The sequence below is a fragment of the Stigmatopora argus genome, chromosome 22 (genome assembly GCF_051989625.1).
Source record: "Stigmatopora argus isolate UIUO_Sarg chromosome 22, RoL_Sarg_1.0, whole genome shotgun sequence".
Lineage (NCBI taxonomy): Eukaryota > Metazoa > Chordata > Actinopteri > Syngnathiformes > Syngnathidae > Stigmatopora > Stigmatopora argus.
Window position 1 is genome coordinate 9,519,920 of NC_135408.1, and position 27,851 is coordinate 9,547,770.

Below are 27,851 nucleotides of genomic sequence, written 5' to 3' on the forward strand. Positions count from 1 at the left end.
GCAACAGATGGTCTCATTAGGTGCCTAACAGGACTGATTAACAAATGACTCAGCGCCAGTTGACAAATTCCTGCAAGGGATCTCTATGCTAAACCGTTCCGATGCTGCGTTAAACATATTTCCAATAATTGTTTCCATCAAGTTTTGACAGGAAGCTCCTGACCTGATCTAGACAGAAAATCAATTTCTACCTTCATTTGCAGCTTTTGCACGACAAGGATATCACAGCAAGAAATGTGTGCATCCTGTTGGAACTAAATGACGTGAGTTGATACACACATTTTATGACCTGCTTTCTGACCTTTCTGTTTCTGTCCTATCGTGCTCATATTAATGACATTCCTAATCTTTGATTTAGCAAGGAACAAAACTTTATCCAAATGAAAGGCCCTTTTCTGTGCTTTACATAGCTGTTCGTGTCTAATTCTGTGTGTTTATGTATACTTTTTTTCTAAATTTATGACCGCCTAAGTGGAAAGTTAAGTTCTGACTTCACTGATGTCTCAAAATTTTGTACGTTAAGCCCATTTTCAATTGGATAAAAGGAGACACTCCCTCAAAGTGGTCATCCGTCTATAACAAGGCACAAAGAGAACCAGACAACCAATCACACTTTGTTTTCATACCTGTCAACCTCTGCCGATAACTGCCCTTATAAATGATTATGATTCCCCTTACAAACCCCCCAAAAACCTTACAAACACCGTACGACTCGTCGTACGGTGTTTGTAAGGTTTTTGGGGGGTTTGTAAGGGGAATCATAATCATTTATAAGGGCAGTTATCGGCAGAGTTTGACAGGTATGTGTTTTTAAACTGTTATTTGAGTCCCCTCATATAGGCGAGTGAACCACTTTTATTAAGGATTTCAACTTGAAGCCACATAGGACCATTTTTTTTTTATTTTCAGATTTGAGTGCCAACAATTTGGGCTGCAAAGTACAATAAAATGGACTGAAATTCTCACGCCAAATGGAAATGTTTTGGACCTGTACAAAGAAGGGAAATCTGTGCAAGGGCACTAGACATCAAGCCCACCAGATTGTAGGCGAATTAAGCGGAAAAAGGGGAAACAAGTACAGCATCCGTCCAATAAACTGCACGCTTGCCAAATAGTTTCTCTCATAGCCCGGCTTTGCTACTTAACATTCATTGCTCATAATTAAATGATATGATTGCACTTAACAACAAGACTCCTCTTCGACACTTATTAAAGCTAGCGGCTCATAGAAAGCACCAAACGCTTCAGTTGCATGCAGGTGGGGGAGCGAGTGGGCGGCGGCCAAAGCTCTTCTGAGACGACTACCGCAAAGTGGAAAATTTTGCTCTGAAATGACGATTGTATTTTGAAAATATCTTTTTTTAAGAAGATAAAGGACGGCTGCAGAGTGGTTAGCGCGTTGGCCTCACATTTTTGAGGACGAGGGATCCATCCCAGGTGTTTCCTCACTGTGTAGTTTGCATGTTTTCCCCGGGCTTTCGTGGGTTTTCTCCCCGTTCTCCAGTTAGCTCCCACCTTCCAACAAACTTGCAGGGTAGGCTGCTTGAACACTGAATTATCTCTAGCTACAAGTGATTGGTTGTTTCTCTCATTGTGCCCTGGCTGGCACTGATTCAGGGTGGCGTTGGGTTAGGCTCCAGCACCCCCTGCAACCCTTGTATGGAAACGAACGAATACATGCACTTAGTATGACCCCGCTTGCGGTTAAGTGTTAACAATTTTCTTTGTGTGTGTGTGTGTTTGTGTTTGTGGTTTCCTTGTTATCGTGAGAACTGTTTTCAACCCTAGCTGGAAATAATGAGAAACTCTTGTGAGCATGATGCAGTGCAGTTTTACACCACCGCAAACTACAACCGCGTGCGTTTGACATTGTTAACTGGCTTACATATTTTTTGCAAAGGCTGACTTTGGCTGCGTGGATTTTTTTTTTCTCCTCCTCTCTCCAAGCCGATTGGACTGCGCAGGTTGCAAAGTGGCCAGTGAGTGAGTGTGTGTCGCTTGTTGGACGACGACAACAGGTGAGCGATGAGTGATGATGTCAAACATGCGAGTAAAAAGCGCGGCGGACTCCTGATGCGCAGTCAGAAGGTCCAAAGCGCCGTCTCCTCCCTTGTCTCCACTGCAGTGTTTACCGCTTTCTCCTCCTCCTGACTCCTCGCGAGCAAACGGATGCTGGCTGCTGCTCACCGCAAAGAGTAAGTCTCGCTCCAACGCTTGCATCCCTTTGATTTATTTTCGCATGACACCCGCACACCCCTCTTTTTCTTATCTGTCACCCAGCACTAGCACCTCGCTCGATCTCCGTTCGTCCCCCCGCTCCCGTTCGGTCCATCTCCATCCATCTCCATCTCCATCCATCCATTCATCTATTCATGCCTATTCTATTTCATCCTCTGCTCTTGGTTTTTGCGTCCCCCTTTCCCTATGAGAACGAGATGAACCCCCTTTAAAAAAAATCCCCTGGGGTTTCATAAAACGGCACTTTAGTGCGATTTGACACTCATTTCCCAGAAAACGACGCTCATTTTACGCACAGAGCTGCGGATGCATGATGAACACGTATTGAATTTTCACCCCCCTTTTTTGGGGGGGGGGAAACAAGAAAACAATTGGAATGTTTTCATGGCTTGAAGAGCTCATCGGGATGCGTCAAGTTTGATAGAAATGGATTTCCGAGGGCTTGCATGTCTTTGGAGAGCATCTTTTTGAGTGCACGCTGCTTGTCTGCAGGCTAGGAGGCTTTTTTTTTAGACTCCTGCGAGATTTGGGGCTTTCTGTGAGTACATGTGGCTCTGCTGTGCTGTGCGCATCAAATAGAGCCGTCAACGAGTCCCTCACGCGCAGCTCGTTCCTTAAAAATCGACTTTTTAAAATGTATTTTTTTTGTTCTTTCTGCAGCGCCCTCTCGATGTTTTCCACCCTTCAAATCACGTGTCATCTTCAACCTGTAAGAACAATCTATCCACCGAGTTCCTTTTGTTAAACGGGCTCTCGGGCAACATTTCCTATCTGTTTTTTTTATGATGGTGATGAAAGTCCAGACTTTTTTTTAACGGACTTTAAATCGTTTTTGTTCCCGCAGAGGAAAATGAAAAAGACGTTCCAATTTTGAAGCTACCAACTTCAAACGGCGAGCTCGCTGAACAACTGTTGCGGGGTGAGTCCAAAATGTGTCACGGGATGTTGTATCGGGAATTGATCGGGTGTTAAATTATGGCTAATTGGCTGTCTTTGACGGCGATCGACATCCAATCGATCGCCGTCAAGGGAGATGAAACCGGATCAATAAATGTCAGCCATTCCAATTGAAATGATTTTTCACTGTCAATGGCAGTGAATGAGTTAACCCCGTGTATTTGACACACTTAGATTTTATTTGAATTCTTTTTTTTAAATCAATGTCCCAACCACCTGTCATGAAAAAGTGTAAATTAAGTCATATTCAGTCAATATGTTTTGGAAACATTCCTATCAAATGAATGCAATTTGAACCCCACTATAATTTGAATCAACATACAAGTCATCAAGTCATCATTTTTTAATGCTCATTCTTTTGGTAGCTTGCCATTTGCATACATTTGAAATCCCAGCAGAGCGTGATCTATTGTTGCCTTAACTGGCAGTCTTCCAGTGTTGCTTTCTCGGAAGCAGAGAATTGCTCTTAGGTGTGCGCTGCGGTCACAAACGATGGAATTAATATAACAATCTGGTGAAACGAGCGCTACCTGTTTATGACAAAGGTCTCGCGGTACGCAAACAGAAGCCTTCCTTTTAATCACACCAGTTGGCGAGCTTACAATTTCCATAGAAACACACCTCCCACTCAACATTTGCTCAAATGAAATACCATCCCAAATTTCCCAAGATTACATTTGGCATCATATCCGAAATCTACGACTTGAGTCGGCAGTGCCGAGTTTTTTTCTCAAAGCGGCGCCTGTTCTGGTTTCTTCTCGGACGCCATTCATCTCAAAGCCCTCGGAGCGTAAAATTGTCTGTACGGGCTTTCATTAAAAAGTAGAGATGACAACTTCAGGCACATTGGAGAGAGACACCAGAGTTGCTGTCCGTGGTGCTGACGCTGCCCGAGCGACACCGATGTTGCTCTCGTACGAATGCAATCTGCTCGTTGTCGATTCGTGCCGTCCGAGAAAAGGAAATGTCACCCTGAGATTCATTCCCGCTTCACCTTGGAGCGGGATGGCTCTGTCGAACGCGAGCCGGCGGGTCAGCGTGGCGACGGCGAGGGCGCCTCAACGAGAAAACATTCTCCTTCCCTGCTCTATCGCAACCTATTTTGGAGCCCGTTTTAAAATTTTGATTTGGCGCGTCAGATTACACCTTCCCCCGCGTGCCGTTTTCTCTCTCGCCTCGTATTGACGCCGACGTGGAGCCTCCGGGTTCCGTTGGCTCGCCACCCTGAATTATTCACTTCGACTGCTTCGACTGGGCATTTTGCAGGCAGCCAACTCCGTTTTCCGCTGTACTCTGACTACGCTACGCGTCCAATAATGCGGATCTTTTCTGCCTTTTGCTGGGATTTTTAAAATGGGTTTGACACTCTTAGACGGCCAATCCATTGGAACTAGTCTATCATCGTCAATGGTAGTCCAAGAGTTCATTTATGATAAAAACTGATGGTAGGACTCTGTTAAAAATATCTAACTACGTAATCAATTACCAACATTGTCATTCATTTTGATTCAGTGTCAATCACAATATTTGTCCCAAAAAGATGCATTCAATTAATTTCCAAAGCTCTTATCCTCACAAGGGTCGCAGGGGTGCTGGAACCTATCCCACTTTACAGTGAACAGTAGGCAAGGGACACTGAATTAGTTGCCAACCAATTGCAGGACACAATGACACAAACATTCGTACCTAGGGACAATTTGGAGCGATCAATCAGCCTATCACGCAGGTTTTTTTCAGATGTGGGAGGGAACCGGAGAACCCGGAGAAAATCCACACAGGCATGAGGCGTTCACGCAGACACGGGAGTCTATTCGAAAGGATTTTAGTAGAGGCCTGAATCAAATCTTTTAGTCTAGAAAATGTCAATTATTTGCATTTAAATATAAAGCAGTAGTAAAAGAAAACCAATTGATGCCATTTAAACAGAAGATATAATATAATAATAATATTAGAGAGTTGGTGTGATCCCTTCTGCAGGCTTATCTGATATACAGCATTGCGTTAATAAGCTTAATGACCCCGGCTAAGGTCTTTCTTTGCTATTTCTGCTCCTGAAAACTTTGGGAGAAAATGGCATTTTCAGTATTGTGTGCTGTTCCTGAAACAAGAGCTCCATACAATAGAGCCACTCGTGCACTTTTGTATGCAAATGACGTGGGCTCCAACGGCATAGCGGCTTTTGGAAAGCAGAAATATTGGCTCCTACTAATGGTTGAGTCATTGGTGTTGGACGGCTTCACTCCCACACATGCTGTATATTGTGGACATTTCGTAGCAGAAGCGGCGGTGGAAATGTTAACCTTTGCTCTTGCGGTGCGAAGAGAGAGAAAAAAGCGATGAGGCCAGATGCCCAAAATAGACTTTGGTCAAAAATATGAAAAGGAAAAGACGGCGTCTACTATTGTGTGGAACGGCATTCAATGAGATTTGTTCTGACTCATTGCCCTTTTCTTAACTTTGACGCCAGACTGGTCTGATTGAGCCTCGTAAAATGTCTTCATTTGCGGCTCTCGGTCCGAATGGATTGGACTTCTAGTGTTGTCAATGGCATTGAAAGATGTGCCTTTACAGCCATGCATTCCAGTAGAAGTGAATCTTTCGCCCTCAATGGCATGCAATGAGTTAAATACAATTAAATTTTTAGACTTTATTCAAGGATTATTTTACTCAACATTTTTATTCATTTGATCATTCACGAATTGAACTCATTAGCAGCTAGATGTCCAATCCATCTTGACTGGGAGGGGCAATTAACAAATTAATTTGACCCCCATCAAAGTGCATTGGACATCTATTGATATTAATTGCGATTATTTGTTGTTGTTTTTTACCTGGGGTCAAAAGCAGTGCATTTGTTTTATCATTTAAATTGAATTAATGTAGTTTTTTATGACCTATAAAAAAATGGAAAATAAATATCCTATTTTTTTTGATGACCAAAATAGTCACTCCCCTTATTAGAGGTTAAACCATTTTTTTGGTTTGTTTTTATTGCACATTTTTTGAATGACTAAGAAAATGTGGCCATTTTCCTACAGGAATCTCTGAATCGCATCGGCCAGCACCATGCTAGCACCAAAGTGGAGTTCACCTTTCAGCCCCCGCCTATCCATCTCAGTCCTCCTGCTCTTACTCCCGGGGGTCCCCCACATGTCCCAAGGCAGCTCGGGCCACCAAGACCCCGGCGCCCCGCCGGGCAACTGCTCCAGCGAGGACAACTGCTCCGATGGCGTGGTGCTGCCCATGTGGAATCCCCAGAACCCGGTGGTGGGCGACAAGGTGGCCCGAGCCATCGTTTACTTTGCCGCGCTCATCTACATGTTCCTGGGCATGTCCATCATCGCCGACCGCTTCATGTCGTCCATCGAGGTCATCACCTCTCAGGAAAAGGAGATCACCATCAAGAAGCCCAACGGCGAGACCACCACCACCACCGTGCGCGTTTGGAACGAGACGGTGTCCAACTTGACCTTGATGGCCTTGGGCTCGTCGGCGCCGGAAATCCTGCTGTCCGTCATCGAAGTGGTGGGCCACAATTTTCAATCGGGATCTCTGGGGCCCAGCACCATCGTGGGGAGCGCCGCCTTCAACATGTTCATCATCATCGCCATCTGCGTCTACGTGGTGCCGGAGAACGAGACCCGCAAGATCAAGCACCTGCGGGTGTTCTTCGTCACGGGCGCCTGGAGCATCTTCGCCTACATCTGGCTCTACCTCATCCTGTCCGTCTTCTCCCCCGGCGAGGTGCAGGTTTGGGAGGCCGTCCTCACCTTCCTCTTCTTCCCGCTCTGCGTGCTCCAAGCCTGGATCGCCGACCGCCGCCTGCTCTTCTACAAATACGTGAACAAACGCTACCGCGCCGACAAGAACCGCGGCATCATCATCGAATCGGAGGGCGACGCCATGTTCGCCAAGATGGACTTGGAGATGGACGGCCAGGGGGTCAACTCCCACGCCGGCCCCAAAGAAGCTCTGGACGGGATGCTGGAGGGCGTGGAGGAAGGCGGGGGGTCCAGCGCCGAGCAGGACCAAGAGGAGGAAGCCAGGAGGGAGATGGCTCGAACCCTCAAAGACCTCAAGCAGAGGCACCCGGAGAAGGACATGGAGCAGCTGATCGAGATGGCCAACTACCAAGTGCTGGTCCAACAGCAGAAGAGCCGAGCCTTCTACCGCATCCAGGCCACGCGGATGATGATCGGCGCGGGAAACATCCTGAAGAAGCACGCCGCCGACCAGGCCAGGAAGGTGGTGAGCTGTCACGAGGCTAGCGGTCAAGAAGAGGATCCCAACACCATCTACCTGCAGTTCGATCCTTCCCACTACCAGTGCTTCGAGAACTGCGGTTCCCTGAAGCTCTCGGTGACTCGCCACGGAGGAGAAGGCGGCTGCACGGTGAAGGTGAGCGAGGCCCCGTAATTTTGACCACCCCCCAAAAAAATACAACAAAAATGACCAACAGACGCTCTATTTCATTCTCGCCGACAGGTGGACTATCGCACGGAGGACGGCACGGCCAACGCCGGCTCCGACTACGAGTTCGCCGAGGGCACTTTGGTCTTCAAGCCTGGCGAGACCACCAAAGAATTCACGGTGGGCGTGATCGACGACGACATCTTCGAAGAGGACGAGCACTTCTACGTCCGCCTCAGCAACCCCCGCATCGTCCACCGAGCCGAGGTCTCCGTCCTGGACCCGCGCTCCATCTCCTCCGGCAACAGCGCGTCTTCCCACGTGGCCCCGAAAGCCGCCTTGGGCGGGGCCCACACCGCCACGGTGACCATCTACGACGACGACCACGCCGGCATCTTCACCTTCGAGAGCGAGTCCATCAGGGTCAGCGAGAGCGTGGGAAACATGCAGGTCAAGGTTCACCGGACCTCGGGAGCCAGGGGCAAGGTCGCCGTGCCTTACCACACCGCCGAGGGCACCGCCAAGGCCGGGGAGGACTACGAGGAAGTGTCGGGCAAGCTGGAGTTCCAGAACGACGAGACCATGTGAGTGCCGCCGCCTTCTTCGCTATTCGCCGACATTGCGTCGCGCCACTTCGTAAAATGACATTTCCCTTGAAACACCTTTTAGACGGCCATTTTGACTCACAGCTGCAGACGTTATAAATTCTTTTTCACCCAATTCCGGTTTTCTGAAAACGACATGCGATAGAAAGGTTGTGGCGTGCCGCATTTATCCACGTGTGTCAGGAAGTTCACATTCTTATTGATTGGAAACATTCAACGTGAGGCGTTAAGAAGACTGCCTATTGATTTTACTTTGCAGAAATGCAGTAACGGAGCTTTTTTTTTTTCCTTCTCTTATATAACCGCCCCTGTTCTCCACTTTAGCCCCAACTGCGATGTTGAAGCCGTAACAAAAACGGATGCACAAAGGAACGCTCCGAATAAGTAGCACGGGGTTGTGCCGAGCTCGGAATAATCCATAAACAAAGCATGTAAAACATTCTCGTCTTTTAGCTGCCAGGCTCGTCCGTGATTCTTCATCTATACTTGCGCTACGGCAGAATTTTCGACTCGGAATCGTTGCTTCTGGCTTTGTGACAAAAGCTCACAAACGTTGTATGTCTTCCTCTGAATCACCACTTGTCAACTTGAATGCCGCGGTACCGGCAAAATCACTAACGCACACGATTGTAGCCTGAAGCCCCCTCGACGCAAATAGAGACACTTGCATAGGTGAGAGTATCGCTGGCGTACAAAAGATAAATATTATGAGCAGCCGGTGCAGCAAGGGGAGGAAAAGGAAGATGCATATTGCACGTTATTTTGTGGCTACAGCTGCACATTCGAGAGAAGAGGTGACACAAAGAAGGTGTGCGGTATCAGCCTATGCTGAAACTGTACAGATCGACCTTTTTAATGTATATTATCACTTGAATATAAAGTAATCGGTGTAATGGCTTGGTAAGACAACACTTTACTCATTTTCTACCATTCATTCAAGTAGATTGGACATCTACTTTTGATAAAATGATTTAAATTGACAGCAGGAGGAGGATTGGATGGCCACCACAATTTTTTTTTAAACTGCCAGCCTCCCTTTTCAAATGGATTGGTCGTCGTCTCGTTTGTCATTTTTCTGGCTCCGTTCGAATCTGAAGCATGCCAATTTGGTGCGCATTAACCGGCCCCCCCATCCCCTCTTGGTGCGCTCAGCCGACCCACACAATACACCCACACACTGAACCCTGCAATCCTCCGCGCGCAGACACATTTATTCAACACGTTTTATTCAGTGTTTCTCCTCTCAAATGCGCTTTTAGCAGCTAGCCAATCTCCAGCCTTCCATTTTGGATGACAGGAGCCTCCGTAATGAGAGTTCACTGTGACCTGCAGAGGCACACGACTGGGAGACGAGTGCAATTGAGTGGTGTCATCCATAAGGCTCCTGTCACTTCTCACTGACACTTGGAACCATTCTTCAACAATTTTAGTATTCAAGGAAGCCTTCCGCCGTTTTACTTGTCCCTTCTCTGCAGGAAAGTTTAAAGGTTAAATTGAACACGGTCATCCTATGGAAATGAAATTCCTTTTCCTAAGTAACTGTTTTGGGTCATTTGAAAATCATTAGCCATGACCAATGTTCATTTATATAGTATTCAATTATTCATCATAATCTTATTTGGATGATTCCTCTCAAATTGTGAATAGATCCTTTAATTAAATCAGCTAAGAAGCCAAATGAATGGAATCAAATTTAGTATTTAACTCAATGCGTGTCATTGACAGTGATTAACGTCCAATTCAATGAAACTGGGACATAATGTAATGATAAATGTTTATATTTTGTTGCCTCTGACGTCCATTCCGTTTTTATTTGTGTGTAAAGGTAAAAAGAAAAATAATAATAATTAAAAGTCAGAGCTTGTGGTTTATGGAAGGTTTATATTAACTTGGATGCCCCTTTTTCATTGAAATTATGAAATAATTTTCAGTTTTGCTGTATTCATTTACAATCTTATTATTTTATTTTTTAATTTAATGACGCCCCAGCTATTTAAACCAATAACATCTTGATTTCACTTTGCTTTTGCATATTTGTCTATTGCAAGACAGATGTTTTAATATGGGCGTATATTGTATAGTATATATTGGATTGGATTGGATTGGATTGGATAACTTTATTCATCCCGTATTCGGGAAATTTCGTTGTCACAGTAGCAAGAGGATGTTTATTGTATAAACGCCATCCTTCCAGATGGTGCTGATAATAAGGCCATTGAACATTTTCCCACTAAGATGTGAACGTAAATTCACCTTGTTCCTCACCGTAACGCACCCGAGTTCTCTGGGTTGCCCGTCGGCTCTTTCCTCTTTCCTCTTTCCTCTTTCCTCCCACTGGCATGACTCTCCCCTGGCGTGTCATTCTTGTTCAAAATAAATCTGCTTTACTTGTGCGCGCAAAACGCGCTTCCTGCACATTGCAGCATCCTGGGCGTATATTGAAGACAGAAATAGACAACCACCCACACGTCATTAGGGAGGTGATGAGAGGAAGGAGAAAGAGAGCGAGAGAACGAGAGACCGAAGCGACAGGAGAAAAACATGTTGGTCATAGTTTGAGAGCGAAGCTTGGAAAAAGACGCATTCAAATTGCCAGGAGAGTTTTTCAGCCTTAGTTTTGGTGGGAATTTAATTCCTTCCTTGAAAGTGTTAGGCGGCCACAAAGGAAATAAAAAGGCCTTGCGAGAATAACGGTGTAATATTGTCAGATTAAAAATCGTAATAGTTGGAGAATCAAGAGTAGGTGATTAAAGAAGGGATATTATGTAGCTATGTTATATTGCAAGAGGTAGTAATATGCCTTAAAATGTCGTTATGTTTTGATGATGTGGGCCAATGTGATGGAGAATCAAATCGTAATATTACCAGAATAAAGATGTAGTATTTTAACTGTATGTAATTTTACTTGCACATTCAAGTCATAAACCTTTACATAACATATTTAGTTGCAATAATGGCTACAATGCCATATAATTAATATTACTTAGTTTCCTAATATTAGAAAAGGATCCTCACATAATATTACGACTTTTTACCAGAATAAAGATGTAGTATTATAACTGTTTGTAATTTTACTTACACATTCAAGTCATAAACCTTTACATAACATATTTATTTGCAACAATGGCTACAATGCCATATAATTAATATTACTTAGTTTCCTAATATTAGAAAAGGATCATCACATAATATTACGACTTTCACCTCAGAATATTAAGCTTTAAATGTTACACTTTATATGACAGGGGGAAGCGTAATATTATGACTTTAATCTGTTAAAATGACAACTTTAACCCCATAAAGTATGATTTGAATCTTCTAATATTACAACTTTGTTATCGTCCAGATTTTTTGGGGTCTTTTTGTGGCCCTTATTCTTATTTTAACATAAATACAAAAGCAGTTGCTACCATTAAACACGGTTTGCTCAACCGCCGAGCTTCTGTTTTCACAAACTGCATAAGAGCTCTTGACGATTGATTGTGTGGGTTGCCTGCCTGGAGGCCCCCCGCACTTGTATTTGGATTAGAAAGTTAGACCTGGCATCTGAAGTGACCTGTTTTTTGGGCAGTGAGCCAACAAACGCATTTATCTTCCTCGTGTCAGACGCTGGCAATTTGGGAAACAATTGGACTTCTTCATTGATCCTCTTTTTTTGACCTTGTACTTTCAGGAAGATGCTGAACGTGAAGATCATCGATGACGAGGAGTACGAAAAGAACAAGACCTTCTCCATCATATTGGAAGAGCCCATTCTGCTGGAGGTGGGCCAGAGACACGGTAGGAACATTTAAAAAAAAAAAAAAAAAACATCTCTTGTTGTATTCTTTTATAGAAAAATCTTAATACAATAATGATTCAATCAAAGGCTACATTATTGTTCTCGTTCCCTGAATGTGGACACCAGGTCTTTATGAGTTTAGGACTGAAAATGTAATATTTCAATAGATTGATACTTGTCCTACTGCGCAGGAGACACCAACGATAATAAGACGCCAGTAGGGCCAGAAGATGTGGCAAAGATGGGCTGCCCTTGCCTGGGGGAGCATACAAGCCTGGAGGTGGTCATTGAGGAGTCCTATGAATTTAAGGTAAGGATGAATTTAAGACCACTACAACAATCTGAGACTGGTTGTTTGTTCAAGGCTTGGCTATTTTTGGAAAGAAATCAACATCAGCACAAGACAGAGAAATGTGAAATAGCATGTGGGTTAGGGTTGTTTGTATTGTGATATTTATTAAAAATGCAGTTTTACAGAGAAAAAGCTTTAAGTGAAACCACCATGTCTTAAAACAAGCACTGTACTTTTTTTTTATTCAATTTGAGGGGCATCCTTTAAAAAAATAAAATAAATAACACACAGAGACAAAATATGCATTGCAGGAGTATGGGATGAAATTATTTTTAAAACATAAACATCAAAACAAAACACAGAGAGAGACCTAAAAATGCACTGCGGGATTATGGGATCAAATGATTTAAAAAAAGCATATATAGAGAAAGACAAAATCATTTCGTGATTGTGATGGTTTTTTTTTTAAACAAGACTTATTCCACTTAATGCATGCGTTTAAACGCAATTGCGTGCGTAAAAGCGACTTTGATTTGATTTAAAGTGAACAGAACCATTGTGAACCAGAAACAACACATTTCAATTAAACGAAGCTAAAAAATGCACTGAAGGAATGTCTCCATCGAGTCCCTTTTTATTTATTTTTTGTAAATCCACTGGAGCAGAACAATGTGTCCTACTGTGACAATATGTTCCATTTGTCCTCCCAATTTAAAAGAAATGGGCATTTATCCTTGTCAATGGATATAATTGAGATCCCATCTTCACATTGATCGATGCCACTTTTGGGGACCATGTCTTCTTTTAAAGTGATCTTTTTCCAATATCACTATGCCCCATTTCGGCCACTTTATATGCCTGGCTTAGTCGTTCTATTTTTTCTATTTTCATGCTGGGAAATTGCAACAACCGCATAATGCGAGGGGAAAAACATTTTATCCCCCCTGAGGGACACTTGCATCTTTTTAGTGGGACAAGCTAATGCAAAATGGATGTGATTTTAGGCAGTGGCACCGCCCCCTTTTTTGTCCGTCTACAGAGCACGGTGGACAAGCTGATTAAAAAGACCAACTTGGCCCTGGTGGTGGGAAGCAGCAGCTGGCGAGAACAGTTTGTTAGCGCCGTGACTGTCAGCGCAGGTGAGTTTGCGCCATCCCACTCTGACCTCACCTGTGGAAAGGTCAGTCTGGTGGGCTCCATTTATAGTTTTGCCAGCTGCCTCACACAAGATTGAGTTTCATCACAAAACATCCAACGATCACGTCGTTCTCCTTTTCCCAGGTGACGACGACGAGGAAGAAAGCGGCGAGGAGCGCTTGCCCTCCTGCTTCGATTACATCATGCATTTTCTGACGGTTTTCTGGAAGGTGCTCTTTGCTTTCGTCCCACCCACCGAGTACTGGAACGGCTGGGCCTGCTTCTTCGTGTCCATCTCGCTCATCGGCGTCCTGACCGCCGTCACCGGGGACCTGGCTTCTCATTTCGGCTGCACCGTCGGACTGAAGGATTCGGTCACCGCCGTGGTCTTCGTGGCCCTGGGAACATCTGTCCCCGGTCAGTGTCTCCATTGTTTCTGAATGTAACGCTGATACTAAGCAGGTATTGGGAGCCAAAATGGCACCAGGGCAACAATGGAAAAGTGCCCCTAAATATATATATTCATGTAAAAGTAGTAGTTAGGTTGACTACATTTTATCCAAGTACAAGTAAAGCCCGTGACCGGACGTTTGGTCGCCGGACATAGTATCGTAAGGCTTTTTTTCTTTAAAAAACGACATAGTATAGTAAGGCTTTTTTCTTTAAAAAAACGACATAGTATAGTAAGGCTTTTTTTCTTAAAAAGACGACATAGTATAGTAAGGCTTTTTTTCTTAAAAAGACGACATAGTATAGTAAGGCTTTTTTCTTAAAAAACGACATAGTATAGTAAGGCTTTTTTTCTTAAAAAATGACATAGTATAGTAAGGCTTTTTTTCTTTAAAAAATGATAGTATAGTAAGGCTTTTTTCTTTAAAAAATGACATAGTATAGTAAGGCTTTTTTTCTTTAAAAAATGACAGTGTAGTAAGGCTTTAAAAAAAAAACAACATAGTATAGTAAGGCTTTTTTCTTTAAAAAACGACATAGTATAGTAAGGCTTTCCTCTTCAAAAAACGACATATAGTATGGCTTTCTTCTTCAACAAACGACATAGTACACAGTAAAGCGTTTTTCTTCAAAAAATGACATAGTATAGTAAGGCTAAACGTCCGGGCGACCAAACGTCCGGCGACCAAACATCCGAGTACCAGTAAAGCCACTGGTGTTAAAACATACTGAAATGAAAAAGTAGCTCATTAAAAATGTAATCAAAGCAAAAGTTGCTGCCGCTTTCAACTTATACACAAAAAAGCGACTATGTTCACAATAATAAAAGTAAATTGTGATTGGTTATTTTCCATCACTGCTATTCTATCTGTTTCCTAGTTGATAGACTTAAAATGATGATTGGTAGGTCAAAAGTGACTAGTTTGGTATCAATATTAAGTGTGTAGTGCAGTCATTTTTGCTCTTAAGTCAAAGCAAAAATCAACTCAAGTCCGTTGTCTAAGGAGTAAAAGAGCTGTTGTAGTGCTCTGCCACCATCTTGTGTCATTCGAATGCTTGTTCTGTCTTGGCGCATCACACAATAGATGCTTTTTTTATCGTCCAATAGAGCCAAGGATGAGTGCTCAGCATTTGTGCACTGTTCTGCTGAGTAGAGACAATGGAATAGTCTCAAATATGCCATGATGTGCTTTTTTTTTTTAATGTGGGGGCGAGGTGTATGAAACTTGGCGATAGAGTGAAGGGCCATCAGCCTTCTGGGTAGAGTGCCCTTCAAATTATATAATAGACCCTGCTTCTAAAATGGTCCAGTGATATTGCTGGAACTAAATTTGCGTTTTGTTCTTTGAAATTTCATTTGGTGGATGTGTGTATGTGTGAGGTGGGCTGCTTCTGAAGAACACTGATGGTTAGGCTCCAACAGGAGATCAAAACAATTCATGCCATTGTAACACTCAGTGGCGTCATTAGGCCGTTTTTAAGGGGGGGTCTTCCTTCAGCCTGGCTCAAATATTCTTTACCCCCTAGATAATTTTTCTTGAAAAATTACAATTTTTTTAAATTTATTTTTAAGACAATATATAGTAAGGCTTTTTTTTCTTAAAACATCCATGTATACTATACATGGATGTTTTTTAAATAAAGCCTTACTATACATTGTATAGTAAGGCTTTATTTTAAAAAAGACGACAGTATTGTAAGGCTTTTTTCTTTAAAAAACTACATAGTAAAGTAAGGCCTTTTTTCTTTAAAAAACGACATAGTATAGTAAGGCTTTTTTTCTTTAAAAAACGACATAGTATAGTAAGGCTTTTTTTCTTTAAAAATGACATAGTATAGTAAGGCTTTTTTTGTTAAAAAAACGACATAGTATAGTAAGGCTTTTTTCTTAAAAAATGACATAGTATAGTATGTCTTTTTGTTTTAAAAAAACGACATAGTATAGTACGGCTTATTTTCTTGAAAAACGACATAGTATAGTAAGGCTTATTTTCTTAAAAAAAACGACATAGTATAGTAAGGCTTTTTTTCTTAAAAAATGACATAGTAGAGTGAGGCTTTTTTCTTAAAAAACGACATAGTATAGTAAGGCTTTTTTCCCTAAAAAACGACCATGTATAGTAAGGCTTTTTTTCCTAAAAAACGACATAGGATAAGGCATACGACATAAAGTAAGGCTTTTTTCTTAAAAAATGACATGGTATAGTAAGGCTTTTTTTCTTTAAAAAACGACATAGTATAGTAAGGCTTTTTTTCCCTAAAAAACGACATAGTATAGTAAGGCTTTTTTCTTAAAAAATGACATAGTATAGTAAGGCTTTTTTTCTTTAAAAAACGACATAGTATAGTAAGGCTTTTTTTCCCTAAAAAACGACATAGTATAGTATGGCTTTTCCCCCTAAAAAACGACATAGTATAGTAAGGCTTTTTTCCTAAAAAACGACATAGTATAGTATGGCTTTTTTTCCTAAAAAACGACATAGTACAGTAAGGCTTTTTTTCCCTAAAAAACAACATAGTACAGTAAGCCCCCCCCCCCCCCCCCCAAAAAAAAAACGACATAGTATAGTAAGGCTTTTTTCTTAAAAAAACGACATAGTATAGTAAGGCTTTTTTTGTTTCTAAAAAAACGACATAGTATAGTAAGGCTTTTTTCTTAAAAAACGACAGTATAGTAAGGCTTTTTTCTTGAAAAAAAAACAACATAGTATAGCATGGCTTTTTTTCTTGAAAAACGACATTGTATAGTATGGCTTTTCCCCCTAAAAAACGACATATTATAGTAAGGCTTTTTTCCTAAAAAACGACATAGTATTGTATGGCTTTTTTTCCTAAAAAACGACATAGTGTAGTAAGGCTTTTTTCTTAAAAAACGACATAGTATAGTAAGGCTTTTTTCTTAAAAAACGACAGTATAGTAAAGCTTTTTTCTTAAAAAACAACAACAACATAGGCTTTTTTTCTTAAAAACGATATTTTATAGTAAGGCTTTTTTTTCGTAAAAAAACAACATAGTATAGTAAGGCTTCCTTTCTTAAAAAATTACATAGTATAGTAAGGCTTTTTTTCCTTAAAAAAACAACAACATAGTATATATAGTAAGGCTTTTTTTCTTTAAAAAACCGATATAGTATAGTAAGGCTAAGAGAGTCGGAGAATAAATCTGACTTCTGATTCTTCTCCTTCTAGATGTTGCTGTGGTCCAGTGGCAAAAACATTGGGTCAGAACTTGAGGTGGGAATCAGGTTGGAGTTCAATTCCACTCTTTGCAATTCTCAAATTGTTTATTGAGGTAATGAAAAGGATCGATATAACTTCCAATCCTGAAGTCACTGGTCCAGTGGCAAAGACAATGGGTAAGAACTTCAGGTGGACTCAAGTTCAAATCTGGAGTGAGTTCAGTTCCACTCTTTGCAATTCTCACACTGTTTATTGAGGTAATGAAGAGGATAAATATAACTTCCAATCAAATCATTTCAGAAGTCACTGTGGTCCAGTGGCAAAGACAATGGGTCAGACAGACCTCAAGTTAGTGGATTTAACTGCCATGTGGGAGACTGGGGTTCGAATCCTGCTCTCGTTTGACTGATCACTACACTATGTAGTTCAGTAAATGGGAAATCCTTTTTTTCATTAAAATAAACACTTAGTCATTTTTTTCAGCAAAACAATTTGTTCCGGTCAGCCTTCGGCTGACCGGAAGACAGTTGGGGGGGGGGGGTTCCTGGTGGCGTTCGACAGTCGGCCTTCGGCCGACTGCCGACGCCATACAGTCGTCGACACCGGGACGTGAACCCTCGACACCTACGTCGCAGGCAGGTGACTAACCCACTGCACCACGAGGCGGCCCGCCTATACATGATTGGAAGTTATACTTATCCTTTTCATTACCAAATAAACAATTTGAGAATTGCAAAGAGTGGACTTGAACTCACTCCTGATTCGAACTCGTGTCCACCTTAAATTTCAATCCATTGACTTTGCCACTGGACCACAGTGACTTCTGAAATGATGTGATTGGAAGTTATATTCATCCTTTTCATTACCTCAATAAACAATTTGAGAATTGCAAAGAGTGGAATTGAACTCACTCCTGATTGGAACTTGAGTCCACCTTAAATTTCAATCCATTGACTTTGCCACTAGACCACAGTGACTTCTGAAATGATGTGATTGGAAGTTATATTAATCCTTTTCATTACCTCAATAAACAATTTGAGAATTGCAAAGAGTGGAATTGAACTCACTCCTGATTGGAACTTGAGTCCACCTTAAATTTCAATCCATTGACTTTGCCACTAGACCACAGTGACTTCTGAAATGATGTGATTGGAAGTTATATTCATCCTTTTCATTACCTCAATAAACAATTTGAGAATTGCAAAGAGCGGGCTTGAACTCACTCCTGATTGGAACTTGAGTCCACCTTAAATTTCAATCCATTGACTTTGCCACTAGACCACAGTGACTTCTGAAATGATGTGATTGGAAGTTATATTCATCCTTTTCATTACCTCAATAAACAATTTGAGAATTGCAAAGAGTGGAATTGAACTCACTCCTGATTGGAACTTGAGTCCACCTTAAATTTCAATCCATTGACTTTGCCACTAGACCACAGTGACTTCTGAAATGATGTGATTGGAAGTTATATTCATCCTTTTCATTACCTCAATAAACAATTTGAGAATTGCAAAGAGTGGAATTGAACTCACTCCTGATTTGAACTTGTGTCCACCTTAAATTTCAATCCATTGACTTTGCCACTGGACCACAGTGACTTCTGAAATGATGTGATTGGAAGTTATATTCATCCTTTTCATTACCTCAATAAACAATTTGAGAATTGCAAAGAGTGGAATTGAACTCACTCCTGATTGGAACTTGAGTCCACCTTAAATTTCAATCCATTGACTTTGCCACTAGACTACAGTGACTTCTGAAATGATGTGATTGGAAGTTATATTCATCCTTTTCATTACCTCAATAAACAATTTGAGAATTGCAAAGAGTGGAATTGAACTCACTCCTGATTGGAACTTGAGTCCACCTTAAATTTCAATCCATTGACTTTGCCACTAGACCACAGTGACTTCTGAAATGATGTGATTGGAAGTTATATTCATCCTTTTCATTACCTCAATAAACAATTTGAGAATTGCAAAGAGTGGAATTGAACTCACTCCTGATTGGAACTTGAGTCCACCTTAAATTTCAATCCATTGACTTTGCCACTAGACCACAGTGACTTCTGAAATGATGTGATTGGAAGTTATATTCATCCTTTTCATTACCTCAATAAACAATTTGAGAATTGCAAAGAGTGGAATTGAACTCACTCCTGATTTGAACTTGTGTCCACCTTAAATTTCAATCCATTGACTTTGCCACTAGACCACAGTGACTTCTGAAATGATGTGATTGGAAGGTATATTCATCCTCTTCATTACCTCAATAAACAATTTGAGAATTGCAAAGAGTGAAGTCACTGTGGTCCAGTGGCAAAGACAATGGGTTGAAATTTAAAGTGCACACAAGTTCAAATCTGGAGTGAGTTCAAATCCACTCTTTGCAATTCTCAAATTGTTTATTGAGGTAATGAAAAGGATAGATTTAACTCCCAATTCTGAAGTCACTGTGGTCCAGTGGCAAAGACAATGGGTCAAAATTTAAGCTGGACACCATTTCAAATCAGGAGTGAGTTCAATTCCACTCTTTGCATTTCTCAAATTGTTTATTGAGGTAATGAAAAGGATGAATATAACTTCCAATCACATCATTTCAGAAGTCACTGTGGTCCAGTGGCAAAGTCAATGGATTGAAATTTAAGGTGGACACAAGTTCAAATCAGGAGTGAGTTCAATTCCACTCTTTGCAATTCTCAAATTGTTTATTGAGGTAATGAAGAGGATTTATATACCTTCCAATCACATCATTTCAGTAGTCACTGTGGTCTAGTGGCAAAGACAATGGATTGAAATTTAAAGTGCACACAAGTTCAAATCTGGAGTGAGTTCAAATCCACTCTTTGCAATTCTCAAATTGTTTATTGAGGTAATGAAAAGGATAGATTTAACTCCCAATTCTGAAGTCACTGTGGTCCAGTGGCAAAGACAATGGGTCAAAATTTAAGCTGGACACCATTTCAAATCAGGAGTGAGTTCAATTCCACTCTTTGCATTTCTCAAATTGTTTATTGAGGTAATGAAAAGGATGAATATAACTTCCAATCACATCATTTCAGAAGTCACTGTGGTCCAGTGGCAAAGTCAATGGATTGAAATTTAAGGTGGACACAAGTTCAAATCAGGAGTGAGTTCAATTCCACTCTTTGCAATTCTCAAATTGTTTATTGAGGTAATGAAAAGGATGAATATAACTTCCAATCACATCATTTCAGAAGTCACTGTGGTCTAGTGGCAAAGTCAATGGATTGAAATTTAAGGTGGACTCAAGTTCCAATCAGGAGTGAGTTCAATTCCACTCTTTGCAATTCTCAAATTGTTTATTGAGGTAATGAAAAGGATGAATATAACTTCCAATCACATCATTTCAGAAGTCACTGTGGTCTAGTGGCAAAGTCAATGGATTGAAATTTAAGGTGGACTCAAGTTCCAATCAGGAGTGAGTTCAATTCCACTCTTTGCAATTCTCAAATTGTTTATTGAGGTAATGAAAAGGATGAATATAACTTCCAATCACAACATTTCAGAAGTCACTGTGGTCTAGTGGCAAAGTCAATGGATTGAAATTTAAGGTGGACTCAAGTCCCAATCAGGAGTGAGTTCAATTCCACTCTTTGCAATTCTCAAATTGTTTATTGAGGTAATGAAAAGGATGAATATAACTTCCAATCACATCATTTCAGAAGTCACTGTGGTCTAGTGGCAAAGTCAATGGATTGAAATTTAAGGTGGACTCAAGTTCCAATCAGGAGTGAGTTCAATTCCACTCTTTGCAATTCTCAAATTGTTTATTGAGGTAATGAAAAGGATTAATATAACTTCCAATCACATCATTTCAGAAGTCACTGTGGTCTAGTGGCAAAGTCAATGGATTGAAATTTAAGGTGGACTCAAGTTCCAATCAGGAGTGAGTTCAATTCCACTCTTTGCAATTCTCAAATTGTTTATTGAGGTAATGAAAAGGATGAATATAACTTCCAATCACAACATTTCAGAAGTCACTGTGGTCTAGTGGCAAAGTCAATGGATTGAAATTTAAGGTGGACTCAAGTCCCAATCAGGAGTGAGTTCAATTCCACTCTTTGCAATTCTCAAATTGTTTATTGAGGTAATGAAAAGGATGAATATAACTTCCAATCACATCATTTCAGAAGTCACTGTGGTCTAGTGGCAAAGTCAATGGATTGAAATTTAAGGTGGACTCAAGTTCCAATCAGGAGTGAGTTCAATTCCACTCTTTGCAATTCTCAAATTGTTTATTGAGGTAATGAAAAGGATTAATATAACTTCCAATCACATCATTTCAGAAGTCACTGTGGTCTAGTGGCAAAGTCAATGGATTGAAATTTAAGGTGGACTCAAGTTCCAATCAGGAGTGAGTTCAATTCCACTCTTTGCAATTCTCAAATTGTTTATTGAGGTAATGAAAAGGATGAATATAACTTCCAATCACATCATTTCAGAAGTCACTGTGGTCCAGTGGCAAAGTCAATGGATTGAAATTTAAGGTGGACACGAGTTCGAATCAGGAGTGAGTTCAAGTCCACTCTTTGCAATTCTCAAATTGTTTATTGAGGTAATGAAAAGGATGAATATAACTTCCAATCACAACATTTCAGAAGTCACTGTGGTCTAGTGGCAAAGTCAATGGATTGAAATTTAAGGTGGACTCAAGTTCCAATCAGGAGTGAGTTCAATTCCACTCTTTGCAATTCTCAAATTGTTTATTGAGGTAATGAAAAGGATGAATATAACTTCCAATCACATCATTTCAGAAGTCACTGTGGTCCAGTGGCAAAGTCAATGGATTGAAATTTAAGGTGGACATGAGTTCGAATCAGGAGTGAGTTCAAGTCCACTCTTTGCAATTCTCAAATTGTTTATTTGGTAATGAAAAGGATAAGTATAACTTCCAATCATGTATAGGCGGGCCGCCTCGTGGTGCAGTGGGTTAGTCACCTGCCTGCGACGTGGGTGTCGAGGGTTCACGTCCCGGTGTCGACGACTGTATGGCGTCGGCAGTCGGCCGAAGGCCGACTGTCGAACGCCACCAGGAACCCCCCCCCCCCAACTGTCTTCCGGTCAGCCGAAGGCTGACCGGAACAAATTGTTTTGCTGAAAAAAATGACTAAGTGTTTATTTTAATGAAAAAAGGATTTCCCATTTACTGAACTACATAGTGTAGTGATCAGTCAAACGAGAGCAGGATTCGAACCCCAGTCTCCCACATGGCAGTTAAATCCACTAACTTGAGGTCTGTCTGACCCATTGTCTTTGCCACTGGACCACAGTGACTTCTGAAATGATTTGATTGGAAGTTATATTTATCCTCTTCATTACCTCAATAAACAGTGTGAGAATTGCAAAGAGTGGAACTGAACTCACTCCAGATTTGAACTTGAGTCCACCTGAAGTTCTTACCCATTGTCTTTGCCACTGGACCAGTGACTTCAGGATTGGAAGTTATATCGATCCTTTTCATTACCTCAATAAACAATTTGAGAATTGCAAAGAGTGGAATTGAACTCCAACCTGATTCCCACCTCAAGTTCTGACCCAATGTTTTTGCCACTGGACCACAGCAACATCTAGAAGGAGAAGAATCAGAAGTCAGATTTATTCTCCGACTCTCTTAGCCTTACTATACTATATCGGTTTTTTAAAGAAAAAAAGCCTTACTATATATACTATGTTGTTGTTTTTTTAAGGAAAAAAAGCCTTACTATACTATGTAATTTTTTAAGAAAGGAAGCCTTACTATACTATGTTGTTTTTTTACGAAAAAAAAGCCTTACTATAAAATATCGTTTTTAAGAAAAAAAGCCTATGTTGTTGTTGTTTTTTAAGAAAAAAGCTTTACTATACTGTCGTTTTTTAAGAAAAAAGCCTTACTATACTGTCGTTTTTTAAGAAAAAAGCCTTACTATACTATGTCGTTTTTTTAGGAAAAAAAGCCATACTATACTATGTCGTTTTTTAGGAAAAAAGCCTTACTATACTATGTCGTTTTTTAGGGGGAAAAGCCATACTATACTATGTCGTTTTTTAGGGGGAAAAGCCTTACTATACATTGTCGTTTTTCAAGAAAAAAAGCCATGCTATACTATGTTGTTTTTTTTCAAGAAAAAAGCCTTACTATACTATGTCGTTTTTTAGGAAAAAAAGCCTTACTATACTATGTCGTTTTTTAGGGAAAAAAGCCATGCTATACTATGTCGTTTTTAGGAAAAAAAGCTATACTATCCTATGTTGTTTTTTAGGGGGAAAAGCCTTACTATACGATGTCGACTTTTAGGGGGGGGAAAGCCATACTATACTATGTTGTTTTTTAGGGAAAAAAAGCCTTACTATACTATGTCGTTTTTTTAGGAAAAAAAGCCATACTATACTATGTCGTTTTTTAGGAAAAAAGCCTTACTATACTATGTCGTTTTTTAGGGGGAAAAGCCTTACTATACATTGTCGTTTTTCAAGAAAAAAAGCCATGCTATACTATGTTGTTTTTTTCAAGAAAAAAGCCTTACTATACTATGTCATTTTTTAGGAAAAAAAGCCTTACTATACTATGTCGTTTTTTAAGAAAAAAAGCCTTACTATACTATGTCGTTTTTTAGGGAAAAAAGCCATGCTATACTATGTCGTTTTTAGGAAAAAAAGCTATACTATACTATGTTGTTTTTTAGGGGAAAAAGCCTTACTATACGATGTCGACTTTTAGGGGGGGAAAAGCCATACTATACTATGTTGTTATTTAGGGAAAAAGCCTTACTATACTATGTCGTTTTTTAGGAAAAAAAGCCATACTATACTATGTCGTTTTTTAGGAAAAAAGCCTTACTATACTATGTCGTTTTTTAGGGGGAAAAGCCATACTATACTATGTCGTTTTTTAGGGAAAAAAAAGCCTTACTATACTATGTCGTTTTTTTAGGAAAAAAAGCCATACTATACTATGTCGTTTTTTAGGGGGAAAAGCCTTACTATACATTGTCGTTTTTCAAGAAAAAAAGCCATGCTATACTATGTTGTTTTTTTCAAGAAAAAAGCCTTACTATACTATGTCGTTTTTTAGGAAAAAAAGCCTTACTATACTATGTCGTTTTTTAAGAAAAAAAAGCCTTGCTATACTATGTCGTTTTTTAAAGAAAAAAAGCCTTACTATACTATGTCATTTCTTAAGAAAAAAGCCTTACTATACCATGTCGTTTTTTAAGAAAAAAGCCTTACTACACTATGTCGTTTTTTAGGAAAAAAAGCCATACTATACTATGTCGTTTTTTAGGAAAAAAAGCCTTACTATAGTATGTCGTTTTTTAGGAAAAAAAGCCATACTTACAATGTCGTTTTTCAAGAAAAAAAGCCATGCTATACTATGTTGTTTTTTTCAAGAAAAAAAGCCTTACTATACTATGTCGTTTTTTAGGGAAAAAAGCCTTACTATACTATTTCATTTCTTAAGAAAAAAGCCTTACTATACCATGTCGTTTTTTTAAGAAAAAAGCCTCACTATACTATGTCGTTTTTTAAGAAAAAAAGCCTTACTATACTATGTCGTTTTTTTAACAATTGCAGCTTGCATCATTGTTTATTACCTGGCTCGGCTCCTCTGCAGTTGTCGACTGTCTCGGTTTCTTTGACGATGACAGACATCCGTGGCTCTTTTCATCCGTCTGCTGTGAATTTCAAATGAATAAATTTCATTAGAATACACCATTGGCAGTCAATGAGTTAACAGCGGCAATAAAGCATGACATTTTACATATGTATTCCCAATCCTTCATTTATCCTCCGAAACGCTTACCCTCACGGTGTCCGTGGGGGTGCTGGAGACACATAGAAACACAACCTTTCACGCGCACACTCCCACCTAAGTCCAGTTTGTTCAATCAGCTTACCGTGCGTGTTTTGGGGGTTCCGGTTTAGACCACTCGCCATCTCGAAATGACCCTATATTCCTCCTGTCCGTTTTTGTGCCGCAGACACCTTTGCCAGCAAAGTGGCCGCCATCCAGGACCAATACGCCGACGCCTCCATCGGGAACGTGACGGGCAGCAACGCCGTCAACGTTTTCCTGGGCATCGGCGTGGCGTGGACCATCGCCTCGGTTTACTGGAAAAGCAAAGGCAAGACTTTCAAGGTTAACCCGGGATCCCTGGCCTTCTCGGTCACCCTGTTCACCATCATGGCGCTGCTGTGCGTGGTGGTGCTGCTCTACCGCCGGCGTCCCAGAATATCGGGCGCAGAGCTCGGGGGCCCACGGACAGCCAAGCTGCTCACCTCCTTTCTCTTCGTCTCCATGTGGTTCATCTACATTCTGCTGTCCTCACTGGAGGCCTACTGCCACGTGCCTGGCTTCTGAGACGGTCCAAATCTGGCTCCTATTCGAAGTTCTTTTCTCTTTTGCTTTGTTTCCTCTTTTCATAGAAGTTTACAGCGGCGCTATCTGTCCCTCATCTTTTTTTTTATTCCCCTTTCTGTTAATCCGGCAATCTGTTTGGACAGAAAGATGACAATAAGCAACGATTTTACGTTAATGACAGAAGTGGCTTGAGTTTTGACTTTTTTTTTTTTATTTCTATAAAATTGACATCAAAATTCAAACAACTGCATCGGATAGGCGTGCGTGGATACTGTATTTATTACATGAGCTTTACATTAAATATTCATTGTATATCATGTTACAGATGAACGTTGTGTGCGGATTTTGTGAAAGACTAGTTACTTTTCTGCACGTATCGGATTGAGAGTATCTTGGAAATCTATTTTAAAGTATAGTGTGTAACGTTTGAACAATGACGTGTCGATGTGCTCCTGTAATGTGAATCTCGACAGTAATCTCTTAACGCTTTTCATCGGTGTCACGTTTGGTATAGTCAGAGTTCAAATACATTTTCTCAAGAAAATAGATGATAAAAATAATAAGAACAAAAAGTCCCCCAGGGCAGAGTGCCTGCTTGAAATTGTTTACAATTTGAGCGTGTTTACATGTGTGTTTGTGTGAACAAATTGGCCAAAGGCGTTTTATCACAGTTATACAACTATTCTTAATGTTGAGTGACGCATCATATTTCTTCTCTACCACGCTGACACGGCGACCATTCACGAAGATGACTTTTAGAAAAAGCACAGTCAAAAAAGCAAAAGTCACTTTTGCATTGAGTACAAGCACAATCAGTGAACTGGTTTGTTGTTAACAGATGATGATGATGACAATGATATGTGGCATATCAAAAGTAGAACTGTACTTTTTTTTATTTGTAAAGCCATATTTAAAGAATACTTTCAGTAGAAGTGTCAAATTCCAATATATTGAAAAGCATGTTCAATGTATTTAAGAGAAAAATTCAATAAATGTTGACAATTTATGATAATGAAGCCTTATGGTCTTCATTTTCCAAACTGCTTATTATCAAGGGTCGCGGAGGGTGCTGGAGCCTATCCCAGCTAACTACTGGCACCAGGCGGGGAACACCCTGAATCAGTGGCTAGCCAATCACAGGGCACAAGAAGACAAAGGACAAAAAAATCATAGCTAGGGGCAACTTAGAGTGTCCGGCCAAGGGGGGAAACCGGAGTACCTGGAGAAAACCCACGCAAGCCTGCGGAAAACCTGCAAACTCCACAATGATGATGACTGACCTGGGAATCTAACGCACGACTCTAGAACTGTGAGGCTGACATGCTAACCACTCGGGCACCGGTATTAATTCTTTAAAAAAAATTGCTATGAAAGCAAGCTGTTTTTAATGAAATGGCAACTACTGCTGTCAGTCGAAACAGATTGGACGGCTACATTTGAAATTGTTGTCCGCCCTGTTTACAAATTCCAGCGTAATAAAAAAGAAACAGATCAGATCAACACATGACCGCTGAAAGATGTCATTTTTTAAAGAAAAAGCCTTACTATACTATGTCGTTTTTTAAAGAATAAAGCCTTACTATACTATGTTGTTTTTTTTAAAATAAAAAAGCCTTACTATAGTATGTAGTTTTTTTAAGAAAAAAGCCTTACTATACTATGTCGTTTTTAAAAGAAAAAAGCCTTACTATACTATGTCGTTTTTTTTACGAAAAAAGCCTTACTTTACTATGTCGTTTTTTAAAGAAAAAAGCCTTACTATACTTTGTTGTTTTAATTAAGACAAAAGCCTTACTATACTATGTCGTTTTTTTTAAGACAAAAGCCTTACTATACTATGTCATTTTTGTAAGAAAAAAGCCTTATTATACTATGTCGTTTTTTTAGGGAAAAAAAGCCTTACTATACATGGTCGTTTTTTAAAGAATAAAGCCTTACTATACTGTTGTTTTTTTTAAAGAAAAAAGCCTTACTATAGTATGTAGTTTTTTTAAGAAAAAAGCCTTACTATACTATGTCGTTTTTAAAAGAAAAAAGCCTTACTATACTATGTCGTTTTTTTTACGAAAAAAGCCTTACTTTACTATGTCGTTTTTTAAAGAAAAAAGCCTTACTATACTTTGTTGTTTTAATTAAGACAAAAGCCTTACTATACTATGTCGTTTTTTTTAAGACAAAAGCCTTACTATACTATGTCATTTTTGTAAGAAAAAAGCCTTATTATACAATGTCGTTTTTTTTGGGGAAAAAAAGCCTTACTATACATGGTCGTTTTTAAGAAAAAAAGCCTTACTATACTATGTCGTTTTTTAAGAAAAAAAAAGCCGTATTATACTATGTCGTTTTTTTAAGAAAAAAGCCTTACTATACTATGTCGTTTTTTTAAAGAAAAATTGCTATGAAAGCAAGCTGTTTTTAATGAAATGGCAACAACTGC

At 40.2% G+C, this 27,851-nt stretch overlaps 1 protein-coding gene across 3 annotated transcripts; it reads left to right on the forward strand.

The window, feature by feature from the left end:
• Positions 1–1,766: 1,766 nt before the first annotated feature.
• slc8a4a (solute carrier family 8 member 4a) lies at positions 1,767–26,426 on the forward strand. 3 transcript variants are annotated; one of them, XM_077592023.1, is made up of 11 exons: positions 1,767–2,018; positions 2,126–2,195; positions 2,899–2,947; positions 3,083–3,157; positions 6,234–7,593; positions 7,681–8,189; positions 11,884–11,990; positions 12,183–12,301; positions 13,323–13,422; positions 13,565–13,837; positions 25,035–26,426. In XM_077592023.1, the coding sequence occupies exons 5-11, from the start codon at positions 6,262–6,264 to the stop codon at positions 25,412–25,414; spliced, it is 2,820 nt and encodes a 939-aa protein (XP_077448149.1). In that variant the 5' UTR covers positions 1,767–2,018; positions 2,126–2,195; positions 2,899–2,947; positions 3,083–3,157; positions 6,234–6,261; the 3' UTR covers positions 25,415–26,426. The 3 variants fall into 3 exon arrangements, with proteins under 3 accessions (XP_077448149.1, XP_077448148.1, XP_077448150.1); XM_077592022.1 differs by having other exon boundaries at positions 1,767–2,195; XM_077592024.1 differs by lacking the exon at positions 2,899–2,947 and having other exon boundaries at positions 1,767–2,195.
• Positions 26,427–27,851: the final 1,425 nt, after the last annotated feature.